Raw genomic sequence first — 14,621 nt, forward strand, 5'->3', positions numbered from 1 at the left:
CTCTTTGAATTCGGTTGCAATATGAAATGTATTTACCGTTTGTTCAATTGCGTAGAAATATTTTAGTCGGAATAACTAAAAGCACGTGTTCAAATTTAGTATGAATAAGTGTGCGGTTCAGTGAACTTGTTTAGTCGAAGCAATTTGTAATTAGAAAGTGGAAAATTGTGTGATTAAAAAATGGAAAAACAGTGTGCTAGATCCCTTCGTCGTCGAGCTCTTACTAAAAATGAAGTAATGGCTATTATTGAAGACTGGAGTGACGATGCAACTGAAATTGCTACAGTTACAATTGTACCACCGGAAAAAGTTGACGAAAATACCGATGAAGAAGATTTTGATGATGATGTAATAACTATGGGTGAAGTAAGTGTAACACTTCTCTGACGAGCTTTGAATTATTCTAATAAGTATTTTTTCTTTTGTTTTAATATTAAATAATCTATTTAATAGTGCGAAGATATAGTGGAATGTGCTGGAACCTTTGAGCTAGATACGATTGAAAAATCTACAGGAGACTATATACATCAAAATGACCATATCGAAGAAGATAACGTCACTGGTATCGAAATTTCGTCAGATACAACACCATCTACCTCAGAAAATCCCTCCAAAAGGCAGCGAATTGAGACAAATGAAACACCAGTTAAAAAATATAAGCCCTTATCAGCTTTTAGTAAGCCCAAGTGGGTGCAGAGAAAAAACCGTGACGGGACATTCGAATATGATATTTCCCCTACAACCGAGCCATTGGATGATGTTAAAAAAAACTTGGCAGAAACCTTCCAAAGCAAAACCCCATTGGAATTGTTTTCACTCTTTTTTGATAACGAAGTCCTTGACATGATTATCGAAGAAACAAGTAGATATGCTCAGCAGAAAAACGAACACTTCCGCATTGATCAAGTTGCTTTGAAGCGATTTCTTGGTATTTTAATTTTATCAGGATATCATACTTTGCCGACAACTCGTGACTATTGGTCAACAAACCCAACATTAGGAGTACCTATCGTGAAAGCATGCATGTCCAGGAATCGTTTTCAAGATATCAAGAGGTTCATCCATTTCGGGAACAACTACAATCTTGATTCGACAGATAAAATGGCTAAGGTACTTTAATCAAGTTATTTTCATTTTGTATGATTTGCTTATAAACTGTATTCTGTTTACTTAGGTAAGACCATTGTATAAAGTTATGAACGCAAAATTTATGCAATTTGGTGTTTGGGAGGAGAAGCTTTCAATCGATGAACAAATGGTTCCATACTTTGGACGTCATTCTTGCAAAATGTTCATACGTGGGAAACCCATTCGTTTCGGCTACAAATTGTGGTGTCTGTGTTCGGCTTCTGGCTACCTTTATAATTGTATACCATATGCTGGAGCAGCCGATAAATACGACAAGCAGGTTGGATTGGGAGCAGATGTGGTTTTACGCTTGCTGGAAAATGTTGAGTATCCAAGTCGTCATATGGTATATTTTGACAATTTTTTTACGTCCTACTACTTAATGTGCCTATTATCTGAGAAAAGATTCTGCGCAACTGGCACCGTACGGGCAAATCGTATTGGAGGTGCACAACTTAAAACTGGAAAGCAATTAGAGAGGGGCAATCATGACTACCAATTTGATAACAACAATAAGATTTTGGTTTGTCGTTGGCAGGACAATAGCGAGGTTACGATTGCCACAAACTTCGAACAAATCATGCCAATGGTGCCTGTAAAAAGGTGGAAGAAGCAAAAAGTAAGCGCTTGTGGGGAAATTGTTCAACCTGGAGGATATGCAAACTACAACCAGCCTCAGCTACTTAAAAATTATAATATGGGTATGGGTGGAGTGGATCTTCACGACAATGCCGCCCAGAACCATTACATTGCGATTCGATCCAAAAAATGGTATTGGCCTTTATGGATTTCTCTATTAAATTCTGCTGTTGTGAACGCATGGAAACTTGACTGTTTTTCTCGTCGATATTATAAGAAAAGCATCCTGCATCAGAAAGACTTCCGTGTGCAAATTGCTTATTCTCTTATAATGACCGCTGATGATGAAGACGTCGGAAACGCCGCAGAAGACGAAGAGAGTGACCTTGATTATTTACCAGGATCTTCAAAGGATAGTCATCCTCAAAATATCCCGAGACTTGCCGGACAGCACCTCATTGTGAAAATCGAAAATAATAAAAAATGGAGATGCAAATTGTGCCACAAGCCTAGTTCTTTCATATGCAAGAGATGTAACATTGCACTACACACCCATTGTTTTGAGTCATACCATTTAAAAAAGTAAACTTCTGCAAAATATTAACTTGTTATGTCCTTTTAAAAGTTATTTAATAAATCGTTACGTTGAAATAAATCAGTTTTTTTACTCAGCTGAAGCAATAAACAGATAAAAATTATAAAAAAAAAAAACACCTACTTGTGCCCAGTGTTCGATTAATCGAACACCCCGTATCTCGAAAACTAAAATTCCTAAAAAAATTTTGACCACAAATATGGATTCAGCGACCCAATTTTACCCTAATCTACAAGTTTCATTCAAATACGCGAAAAAAAAATTTGCTTGGGATCATATGGGTTAAGAAGGCTAATCACACGGTAGTTATTGCATATCGTGGGGTCACCCCTAGTATGTATTCGGCAGATCTCACTTATATCAAAGTCGACGGCCATGCGTTCATTTAACCATATTCTGCATAATAGTTGACGCATGCATCTTGTCAACTCTTCGCCGCTGTAATTGAATAGCTCACCTAGCAGACCGTCAACTCCAGCAACTTTGGTGTTTGTCAGCCGCATAATTGCTATTCATGCCTCGTCATAGTCAGATGATATGCCGTCGTCAACGACTGGATTCTCGCGTTCATTATATCTACAAATTTTCAGTGACGTTTCCATTAAGTAGGGTGGAAAATTGTTCCCTCCATAATGTATGTAAGTACGTTCTGGACATCGGCTGCTAGGTCGCCGCGGTCTTTCTCTCAGCAGTTTGCCCTGGACTTGCACCGTATGGGAGTCGCCTGTCTGATTAAATTTACGCGATTTTTTCCTGTCGGCTGGTATTTCAAGCTCCTCGCCATCCCATATATCGGCATCTCTTCCGCACATAACTCGCGGTGCTCCCAATTGCAGTGTGGGTCTATAGGCGGCGTCTTTTATAGTCTCCCTACAACTAGTAAATATGTTGTCCCAACCAGACCAGTTTTATTATTTTGAAATGAACTAGACATTCTTTCCAAAAGTAAAAAAAAGCTCTCCTACAAGTTATATACCAGGTAGTAACTAAGTATATACACAATCATTTAAATGTAGCTGACTGCTCGTAGTCACAAGATTTATGTACACGCGTTTGTACATATGTACATGGAAGCATACACATATGCATGACTGTGACATTCTGTCAATACATACATAAATACATAATATACATATGTATTTTGCTCAGTCGTTAATGTTGCATTCATTTGTTTCGTTAACTCATTCATTTGCTGTTCAGGTGACTATTGAACATGCCATCAAAAGGGCGAAACGGGAGGAGAAACAGTGAACGCAGAAGAAAACGTAAGATGAGGTGAGCGCAGAGAATTTTGAATCATGGGTTAAATTGTACACGGCGTATACGCAATTGTAAATGAGTTACAAATGTAATCAACGAATTACGCGCCGTTGGCGGTTAACTGCTACAATGAAACAATGAATGCAAACGCACACATGAATATGGAAATACTTACAGGAACATACATGTGTAAATGGAGATACGTACATATGTATATGAAAGTACATATGTACATACTCATACATGAACTCATTTGATAATAAAGGTGCAGCATTGCAGTTTGTTGTGGGCAGCAACGACAGAGCAACAAAACTATTACAATAAAACAATAACAACAGCAAAAGAGCTGAGCATAACTAAAAGGTAGACAGCATTTAAAAAGTAACAAAATTACTGAAACAGTACACATGTAACAACAGCAAAAACAAATGATAAATATGTATTTCCACGCACGAAACGCTTTAAGGGACAAGTGTCCCTTATCGTATCAGGGAAATAGCATTAACATTCATACAAAAGCAATTGAAAAGTGCTATAAGTGTGAATAAATGCGAATGTGTATGGATAGTTGTATAGCAATACCTCCTATATACGTACAAAGATATGTACGTTAATGTACGTTAATAATAATATTTTGGAACTTCCTCTTTTGCTAATTGTTTGGCCTAGATTTTTCCCCAATTTTTTGTGTGCGTCTGGATTAGGGAGGTTCCGATACACGTAAATACGAGTATGGACTCGATACTTATGTTTCGATACCAACTACTTTTTTATTCAAATAGTTGTTTCGATACCTACTTGATATCGAAAGAAAAGTACTTGTATCGAATCGATTTGGGCAAGTGCCATATCCTGTCGAGAATATTTTTTCTATGGAAAATAATTGCGTCGTTTTCATGAAAAGTTTTGTGGGATCCTCTCAAAGGTTGAATTTTTTGTCTAACAATCGTATTACTTCTATGGCTACTAATGAAGAAATATACATATCGATACCTCAACTGAAAATATATTGAAAATATTTGAGATAGGGCGTTTTTGAACCGAATTCTGAAATAGTGTGTTCTTGAAAAGTTTTCTGAAATAGGGCGTTTTTGGCCTCTCTGCCGAGATAGGTCGATCTTCTACTCAGGTGCCGCAAAGGTTTATGTCACAGATAACGCCTGAAAATTACTTTCTCTTTGTTGCATAAAAATTATCGATATTAGTAGGTATCGATACATTCGGTTGACTCATATAAGTAGTATCGAAATCAAGGAATGAAACCGATTCAAAATAACGTTCCGGTTTGGGTTTCGGTTTTGCCAAGTGTTTCGGTTTCGGTTTTGGTTTCGTTCTTCAAAATTTATTTCGGTTTTGGTTTCGGTTTCGTTCCGGTTTCGGTTTTTCACAAAAATTTTGTTGATATTATTTAAATCACAATGTCTTAAAGGTTGAGGAAAGAAAATAGAAAATTACAGTTCACTGATAATATCAACACTAGGTTCTTTCCCTAACAATCCGGACCGGATTTGGTAATTAGAGAATAACAGAAACATTTTTTTTTTTTTAAAAATGGAACAAAGTCCAGAAGTACGGGAACGCAAAAACCACATTTCGTGCCCACAAGTCGAGAAACAGCTGATTCACGTTGTTCTTGTTTTTTTCACTTATACCATGTTCTGACCGACATCGGAAACATGTTTTCATTGCTAAAACAGGTTTTCGACCTAAAACTTGTGTTTTCGTCCATGTAAAATCTGTCAAACGAAAACCAGTTTTCGCTGAAAACTACACAGATACACAGCAACAACGTCATCACCAGATTCACTTAAATGTTTCCTTTTTGCTGTAAAACTAAAGGTGTATGAAAACTAAAATATAATTGTTATTTTCGTCATATATTTACTACATAATAATGAAACCCCTTCATTTCTGTGTCCTTTACAACTATACACGTGAAAATGAAAATCAAAATGACTTCTTCCAAATAACCGGTGCCAGATCGGAGATTTAATTTATTAGGCACCATTTTAGTAGCTTTTTGCGAAAAGTTATCTTGACATACTTATTTACTACTTAACAAGAATTTTAGCAAAATATTGCTGATTTTGGTTAAATAAATCATTTATTTCAAAGAATTTTTGATTTATTATTTTTGTAAATTTCTGGAAACCGATTGAAACCTGTGATTGAAATGGTTTCGGTATCGTTCCTTTTCAGGTTAAGATAACGGTTACGGTTTCGGTTTCGGTTTTGAAAAACGAAACGATTTTAAACGGTTACGGTTTCGGTTTGGGTTTCGGTTTCATTCCTTGATCGAAATAACGATTTGAGTAAACTCATTTGAATAGGTATCGATACTTTGATGTTGTTACACAAAGGAGAGGGACCTACATTTTTACGCCGGCTCCGAACGGCAAATGTCCTTATAAAAAGCCCTTTCAATGCAGATAATCCCTCGCAGGTTAGCCATTACCTGCCGAGGAGCGACCGCTGTTAAAACAACATTTTTCTAATTTTGAGTGCTGCTCGGGCCAGAGACTGAACCCAGGTCCTCCAGAGTACTAGTACCTATTTCTATTCAGCCACAGCGGCCGGTATGTGCGATGCTTATATGCATGTTTGTAGTTTTAGCCAAGTGTGCTGAACTGTCGATTGCGCTCGTGGGGGGCGCGTGTGTATTTATATGTGCATACGCATCTCTGCATTTGTAAGAGTGCGTTTACCTGCAGCTCATTTATGCATGAACATGCTTTTATTTTTGTGTACGCTCCACTTTCTTTACATGTGGAGCAATGCATTCACCCATCCACACATATACACACACGCAACCAGGAAATTTACAACACCTAAGCATGGGCGCAGGTGCATTCATTTGCGGAATCTACGCAAAAAGTTGTATGAGCCTTCCATTCAACTCAACGCTGATGCTGTTAGCTCTGGTTCTGCAGCTCTTTTTTACCTTGCTAACAACTAAATATATACATATGTATGTACATGATGCTATGTTGCTTTTAACTGAGTTCACTGTCATTGTTAAAGTTTATTTTGTTTGGTGTTTATTTTTCACAACTTTGTTTTCTTGCGCGATCGATTTGTTTGCTTATACAGAATTGTATAATTTTATTTGTTGAAATTTGGTAGCACACGTTTTCGCGATAAATGTAGAAAGTGAAATAAAATTGGGACTCTTTTCACAGTTTCATTTTAAGTAGCTAAATACATATTTAGTCGTGTAAAAATCAGCCTTATCATGAGTTTCATTTTCCCCGAACCGGTTCACTTTTCATTTTTCGTCTCCATGTATTTACTATGGGCAGATGAAAAATTTTCGAGTGAATTTTTCGGGCGAAACCCAGGATAGGGCACAATATGTAGAAGATTATTATGAATCTAGCAAAGCATTATGCCTTATGGAGTGCAATGGGGTATAGTCGTTGCGCTGGGTATGCTTTTACAGTTGCATAGCTATACTCAATCCCGTTTCTTGCGTCCTCGTTCGCCTACTCTGGGCAACGTGAGCAACCCATATGCAAGATGCGGTAACCAATACGAGTGGAGCCTTGGGTCACGGTAGAAAGAGAGGGTGCTTCGGTGGGGCCAACCCGACTTATTCGGTTTAAGGGCACTAAAGTCTGCAGCGTTTGTCTACCAGAAGGTGCGGCTTCAAGCGGGTGTCTGCTTGGAGCACGCGGCTCGCTATATAAACGTGTATTTGGTTGCGAAACCACCCCCGTCCCGGCAATGGGTTGTGCGCTGGGTTTGGGACCCGCTACGTAAAACCACTTCCAGTGAAGAAGCAAGGCAAAGCCTCGGATGAGACCCCCCTTATGATGACGGCCACGGCAAACGTTTATAGGACTACGATATGAGGACATACACCTGGAAGAAACGCCTTGCGACGTTTATTACAGCTGCCATGTAAAGGAGCGCAAATTCGGTGTTGGATTTATGGTGGGCGAGAGACTCCGTCGGCGAGTACTGTCGTTCACCCCCGACGAAACGTCCGACAACGGATTGAGGCTGATCGGATTTCAGCGAGCCCGAAAGAACAACTAGTACGATGAGGAGTGTCAGGAAGCTGCAGAGAAAAAAGATGCCGCCTACAGGGCCACGCTGCGATCGAACGCAACGCGCGCTATGTGGGACCGCTATAGGGATCTAAAGAGGGAAGCGAGACGTATTTGCCGCAATAAGAAGAGAGAGGTCGAAATACGTGAGTGCAAAGAGCTTGAATTGTTGGCCGACAGGAAGAATGACCGAAAATTTTACCAAAGAGTTAGGCGACTTACGGAAGGTTTCAAGACCGGGGCGTACTCCTGTAAGAACAACAATGGCGACCTAATAGCCGATGTTCAGAGGGTACTTAAATATGGAGCGAACACTTCTCCGCCCTACTGAATGGTACCAGCACGAAAAGTTGTGGAGAAGAGCCGCAGTCGATGATGACGGAGTCGACGTTCCACCGCCTGACTATGACGAGGTACGAATAGCAATAACGCGGCTGAAAAACAACAAAGCTGCTGGAGCTGACAGCCTGCCAGCTGAGCTATTGAAGTACGGCGGCGAGGAGTTGATAAGGTGCATGCATCAACTCTTGGTCAGAATTTGGTCAGATGAACGCATGCCCGACGACTGGAATTTAAGTGTGCTCTTCCCAATCCACAAGAAATGTGACCCCGCCACTCGCGCCAACTACCTCCGACCCAAGATCTAGCCGAGCCGTTCGCCACCAAACGGGGTTTTAGACAGGGCGACTCCCTTTCATGTGACTTTTTTAATCTGATGTTGGAGAAGATAATAAGAGCTGCAGAACTGAACTGCTCAGAAACAATTTACTACAAGAGCGTGCAATTGCTGACTTATGCCGATGACATCGATAGCATCGGTATCAAAAACCGCGAAGTCTGTTCTGCCTTTTTTAAGTTGGATAAGGAAGAAAAGCAATTGGGTTTGGTGGTAAACGAGGACAAGACGAAGTATCTCCTGTCATCAAACACACAGTCAGCACATTCGCGTCTTGGCACCCACGTCACTGTTGACAGTTACAAGTTTGATTAGACGACTTCGTTTATTTGGGAACCAGCATTAACACCTATAATAATAGCAGCCTTGCAATCCAACGGAGAATCACTCTTGCCAACAAGTGCTACTCTGGGCTGAGTAGACAATTGAGAAGTAAAGTCCTCTCTCGTCGTACAAAGATTACACTCTATAAGTCACTCACAATACCCGTGCTGGCGTATGGAGCGGAGCCATTGACAATGAAAGCATCTGATGAGGCAGCTCTTGGAGTTTTCGAGAGAAAGATTCTGCGAAAGATTTACGGGCTTTTACGCTTTGGCGACCGCGAGTACCCCAGACGATGGCACGATGAGCTGTATGAGCTTTACAACGACATGGATATAATGCAGCGAATCAAAATACAGCGGCTCTGCTGGCTTGGTCAAGCTCTGAAAGTATTAAACTTGGAACCCGCTGGTGGTAGCAGAGGTAGAGGAAGGCCCCCACTGAGATGGAAAGACGAGGTGGAGAAGGACTTGGATTCACTTGGCATTTGCAATTGGCGTCAATTGGCACAGAAAAGAAACGACTGGCGTGCTTGTTGAACTCGGCTAAATCGCTTAAGCGGTTACAGCGCCAAATAAGAAGAAGAAGAAGAAAGCTTTATGCAGCTTGTGGATAGATGACTAGAGTTAGATGGAAGCCTGTAGCGAAGGGATGGCGCAACGTCATTAAAGTGAAGACGTGCTAGGATTTGGAAAATCCTTGCCTTGTTTTGTAAATACGGAACCTTAACTTTCTGTGGCGTCAAAAATTAGCGGAAGGCGGTGGTGTACCGTTCTGTGTAACGGAGGTTATACAAAACTTAAGAGTATAACTATACCGCCTAACTGCCTCGATCGGATATCGCTTCTAGCTGTCTTTAATTTCGCGTGACTTTTCGCGTGATCGTTTTTGAGAGGCCAAATTCGAAACGATTATAAGATACCTGTTTAGGGGCGAATACCAACACCAAGCACCTAAATGCATGCTATTCACTGCGGCATAAGCAAAAGTGTCCTTTTGCACATCTCAGTTGTCATATAGTTAAACTTTCTTAAGTTATAATTTGATGAAAATTTAAAGGATGCTATTCTCTGTTTGCCTCAAAATTTTATTTTATCAGAAAATAAAAGTAAGAAAACGAAATGCGTTTCCCACAAATTAAGGGCCATTTCAATACAACATCTACGCTTTGGCCATTCGGAAAAATAATGTCAAATTCGGATTCCTAGCTCCAAAAACTCCTTTAGTACGAGTTTTCAGAGCAATCGAAAATCTAAAGATTTTGATCAAAAACGGGTGCGCCTAAAAATTTTAATTTAATATTACTCGGTTAAATGACCACCTAGAAAAATTAGCACCACTGAATTCAGCGTACGTGAATTGACTAGGTAGGTCGTCGGGTTGTTAAATTTTTCGAAGCGCACTTAGAAAAATAGATTGCCGCTTACACAAAGGGGAGGGACCTACAGTTTTAAGGTAACTAAGAATGGCGACTGAAGTTTAATTAAAAGCTGTTTTTCATGGCGAATATACTCGAAGGTTTGCCATTGCCAGCCGAGGTGCGACCGCTATTAGAAAAACTGTTTTTATACCCGAGCGCACTTGTGCACACGGGTATTATAACTTTGCTTACATAACGGTTGTTTGTAACAGCCAAAATTAATCGAGATAGATAAAGACAAATGTATATATAAATATTTAATCAGAATGAAAAAAAGAAATCGATTAAGCGGTGACTGTCTGTCCGTTCGTCGGCCTGTTCGCCTTTACTCGCGATAACTCGAGTAAAAATTAAGATTTCTTAACGAAACTTGTTATGTGTTCTTATTTTCATCGTAGGACGGCAGTTTTCAGAAATGCGGAAACAGCGACATTTTAGTCACGACTGATGCTTATTCACTCAAAAGTGTTATTTACAATGATTTTTAGACAAAGAAATTGGAATATTATAAACCTTTGGAAAATGGGCGTAGCCACGTCCACTTATGATTGCATTATACACATGCACACATGGTAACATCTGCATCAATTTCTCCCAAACTTGGCACAGTTGTTGGCCTCGGTACAACATAGTAACGACTGAAACTTTTAAAAATCAGACAATAAAACCACGCCCACATCCCATAACACGGTAATTAAGAGAAATACGAAATCTTCGTTAAATCAGTAAATATTTAAGCTAACTTATTCAAAATTAACGTTTGTAATAATTATTTAGCAAGAAATACGTTTATGAACAAAACAGGCGTGGCCCCGTCCCCTTATGACCACATACATATCTGTATGTATATCGATCAATTTGCACCAAACTCGGTATGATTATTGTGCTTACCACATAAAAGCAAAGCGTTGAAGATTGTTGAAATCACACTGAAATTACGCCCACTTTTCATATAATGGTGAATTTCAGAAATGCTTGAAACTTCCATATTTTGAATTTTATGGAACCAAATTTACTCAAAATTTATACTAACAACAATCCTTTGGAAAGAAGAACATTTTTGGAGGAATAGTTTGAAAATGGGCGTGATACCGCCCACATATAAGTATATATCGAGGATGTTGGAATTAGGGGTAAAACCACTCCCGCTTACCACATAGTGGTAGTTTTCGGAAAGGTGAAGAAACTATATTTAATACTTGCGCCAGGTATTTAATGTTCGCTTCCGCCTGATCTTAGACTTTTTTGTACTTGTTATATTTAATTTTTTGGTGTTGGTCGAGGAAGCATGTATGTACATGTTCGAACCCAGGTCCTACAAAATAGTAGCGCGCACTGCTAACCACAAGAGCACAGCGGCCGCCGTTATGGACTATCACTTTCAATCGATACGAAACATTTCATTCGCTGCGTAATGTTTTTATTTTTGTAGCAACATTTTAGGTGTAAAATTGAGTTTGAAAAATTCTTTCGAGTTACCTGATATAATCATATCACCACGCTCCGTAGTCCAATAGTTTATGGATGCTGGATATGCCTCCGTATGGCATTCTAATATTACATCCTGACCGACGTAAGCTCCTTCCAATTGGTTTGGTATAGAGAGCATCGGCGGAACTGCAAAAGAAAAAAAACTTGTATAATAAATGTTGGCATCTTAAGTGTGTAGGCATATAGAAAACACGAACACATATGTAATTATGTAGCATCCCAACGGTTTAGGAGCGCGCCATTAGTGCTATTTAAGCGCTCCATATTCAACAGTAAGCGCCCTTTCATAATTTCGCACTTCATTGTATTTTAACATTGTGTGTCATTAGAAAGATTAGATGATCCCTTGCTGCTCCTACAGAAACCCTTGGTGAGCGCTTCAACTAAAGCATTTAAAAAGCAATGCATGCATATTTTGCGTTTTTCTTATTTTTCATTTAATAAAGTAATGACGGTTTTTTCAAATTTTTTGATGGTTATATTAAGTGTATGTACTTATAAACATGGTTTTTCCCTTCTCTGTGGTATACATTTGACAATACATATACATACATACATACATGTTTGCACATAAATTAACTATTTTTCAAAAGAAAATACATATTTTATGTAACTAATCAAAATTATATTTATTGCTGAGCATTTGTTTCTTTATTTTTTACTTTGCTTTTGAACTGTTCTCTACTTCTTTTCCAAACCGGTTTCAAGCGTTTTTTTTTTTAATATTTTACACGGTTTTTTGAAATCTGGATTTTTCGAATACCGAGTAAACCGGATTTTTACAATCCAATAAACCGGGTTTTCACCTAGTTTGTTTATATAAAAGAATCTAAAAATACTTAATAATTCTTAATATTTCTTCTTGGATTTTTACAATCCAATTAACCGGGTTTTCACCTAGTTTGTTTATATAACAGAATCTAAAAATTCTTAATATTTATTTCGATTGAAAATGGAACTAGGACATTTTTATTAATTTCATAGATATCTTCATCATTGTCGATCTCCTTTCCGTGGGGATGGGGCTTAAGTGGTACTACGGCGACTGCTTCGGCAACCGGCATATCACAACGAACTGAGAGCGAAGCTTTATGGTGACCTGATGTGATGTCCTTATCCCTAATGCTTCCCCATGCCATTTTCCCTCAGATCAACTCTCTCCACCCTCAAAATAATCCTGACTGGAGAGTCATTAACAGGAGCAACGATCAGAAGAGGGGTAAACTGCTGACGAAGATATACAGGAGCAACGATCAGGAGACAGGTAAACTACTGACGATCGGGATAGACGACCGGTCGTTGGAAGCTATCAAGAGAAAAACCCGTATCCTACGATTCAGGTTTGGTAGTATTCCAGTATATGTGCACAAGGGCAGGGAACCGAAGGCGAAGGCAATCAAGCCATATACTCCACCGGGTGTTCCTGAAATACGGAAGGAGGTGCCTGAGGTGGTGGAGGTACCCAATATTCTACCTCATGAGACGGAGGGTATTGACGCTTTTGACCTGGGCCTCTTTAATATTTGTGGTTAGTGGCTAAGGAAATTTGCTCTGAGCCCCGAGCGGAGGGAATATGGCCTGGCATGCTACAACAGGGCTTAGAATGCATTATTGGACCGCTTTTAGCAATAGTTAGAAGTAGCATATCATTGGGTTATATACCAAATGCGTGGAGATGAGCGAAGGTGCTTCGGGACATGAAAACTTTAGTATGGCATAAAGTAAAAATACGAGCAACTTTTGCAAATCCATCGAATATTTTATTGGTGGATATGTTTACTTTCATTAAATATTAGCAAAATCCGGCTTGCTTTGAATTGTCATTAAATTGTCGCCGCCGCACAGTGTTCCGACTATATGGAGGCAGGTGGAAATAATAGTACCTGCACCGATTTGACTGAAACTTGACATGTGCTCTAGTTTTACTTAAAAATAGAGAATTATGAAATTTTGTAAAGATGGAATAATTGCCACGCCCTCTACTCTTGTGGGCGGAAACATTAAATTTCATCCGATTTCGTTGAAATTTAGTTTGTAGTCTTTATTTTATTATAAGAACCTATATATAAAATATGGGGAAGATTGGATCACTATAACGTCCCAAACTCACAAAAAATGTTGGCCCAGTCATTAAATGTGATGGAATTTTGGTTAACTTTTGTTTCCTGCTTTCCACTCTCATAAAAAAAGGTTATACTATAAAATGACTTAGGTGTAAATACTCGCTTTTCCACAATGTTTGGTGAGATTTTTTCTCTGTTAGAAAAATTCTTTTCGCGAAATTATGCAAAAGACGCTGAAAATCAAAAATTAAGAAAATCAAAAATTATATATATTTGCAAAGTCGCGCGCAAAGATCAAATTATATATTCGAAAACTACATAAAATTCTTTAAAACATTCGTCTAATTTCAAGGCCTGACGTACTGGTACCCACACTTTTTTTTACTAATAATCTTTAGCATCTACATATCATAGTAAATTTTTTGGTAAGAAAATAGGAAAGTACCAATAAATGATGATAAATGATAAACAATTGATTATTGTTGAAAAAGAAACACTTTCTTTGATGGGTTAATCGCCAAAGGCAACTAAACTGATTAGTCGGTATGGCGCAGATTCCCGTATTTTTTTGGAAATTTATCGTTCGTGAAGAAGAGGGGGGAGGAAATAATATAAAATTTAGTATTTATGACTTTTACGTTTCCCTCTCTAAGCCCAACCGGTTTTTTTTATCAACTGTCACCATGACTTTTTTCTACCTGCCTCCATATAGTCGAAACACTGTGCGCCGTGGCGCGACGGAGCGCTGCGACTAAAATGCTTTACAAATCGAAAAAACAAAAAAGTCCCTTTATTTATTAATGATTTTTATGCTAAAGGGCCTGATCTTTCGACTGACATGACTTAAAACAATACTAAAAATGACCAGCACAGTGTAAAATTACAAACAAATTTTCGTTTTGGATTTTCATCCTAAAAATGGGAAAATTTTGAAAAACGCGTAGCGCCATCGAACAGCCGAACAAAAATCTAGTAGTATACCAGTAAACAAAGAAGTAAGTATTTGTCCCTCACAACTAATTGAAATTAATGAATA

General features: G+C 38.7%; 2 protein-coding genes across 2 annotated transcripts in view; one reads left to right on the forward strand and one right to left on the reverse strand.

Moving 5' to 3' along the window:
• The first annotated feature begins 237 nt into the window (after positions 1 to 237).
• Positions 238 to 3,553, forward strand: LOC118736321 (piggyBac transposable element-derived protein 3-like). The gene is made up of 4 exons (XM_036466416.1): positions 238 to 366; positions 454 to 1,110; positions 1,175 to 1,474; positions 3,503 to 3,553. Exons 1-4 carry the CDS (start codon positions 238 to 240, stop codon positions 3,551 to 3,553), a joined length of 1,137 nt encoding a protein of 378 aa, XP_036322309.1.
• Positions 3,554 to 9,359: 5,806 nt separating this feature from the next.
• LOC118736322 (lachesin) overlaps positions 9,360 to 14,621 on the reverse strand; it is a 444,597-nt gene continuing 439,335 nt past the window's right edge. Inside the window, exons 7-8 of the mRNA XM_036466418.1 lie at positions 11,511 to 11,648; positions 9,360 to 9,385 (exon numbers count right to left, since the gene is read on the reverse strand). Of these exons, the coding sequence (XP_036322311.1) occupies positions 9,360 to 9,385; positions 11,511 to 11,648 (164 nt within the window). The remainder of the gene's footprint in view (positions 9,386 to 11,510; positions 11,649 to 14,621) is intronic.

This window comes from Rhagoletis pomonella, unplaced genomic scaffold (genome assembly GCF_013731165.1).
Source record: "Rhagoletis pomonella isolate Grant_MI unplaced genomic scaffold, Rhpom_1.0 Rhpom_scaffold_00003, whole genome shotgun sequence".
Classification (NCBI taxonomy): domain Eukaryota; kingdom Metazoa; phylum Arthropoda; class Insecta; order Diptera; family Tephritidae; genus Rhagoletis; species Rhagoletis pomonella.

Coding starts and splice junctions, on each gene's coding strand:
- LOC118736321 (XM_036466416.1), top strand. CDS start 238: ATGGCTATTATTGAAGACTGGAGTGACGATGCAACTGAAATTGCTACA. Junction 1,111..1,174: donor CGACAGATAAAATGGCTAAG/GTACTTTAATCA, acceptor CTGTTTACTTAG/GTAAGACCATTGTATAAAGT. Junction 1,475..3,502: donor AGTATCCAAGTCGTCATATG/GTATATTTTGAC, acceptor TTTGCTGTTCAG/GTGACTATTGAACATGCCAT.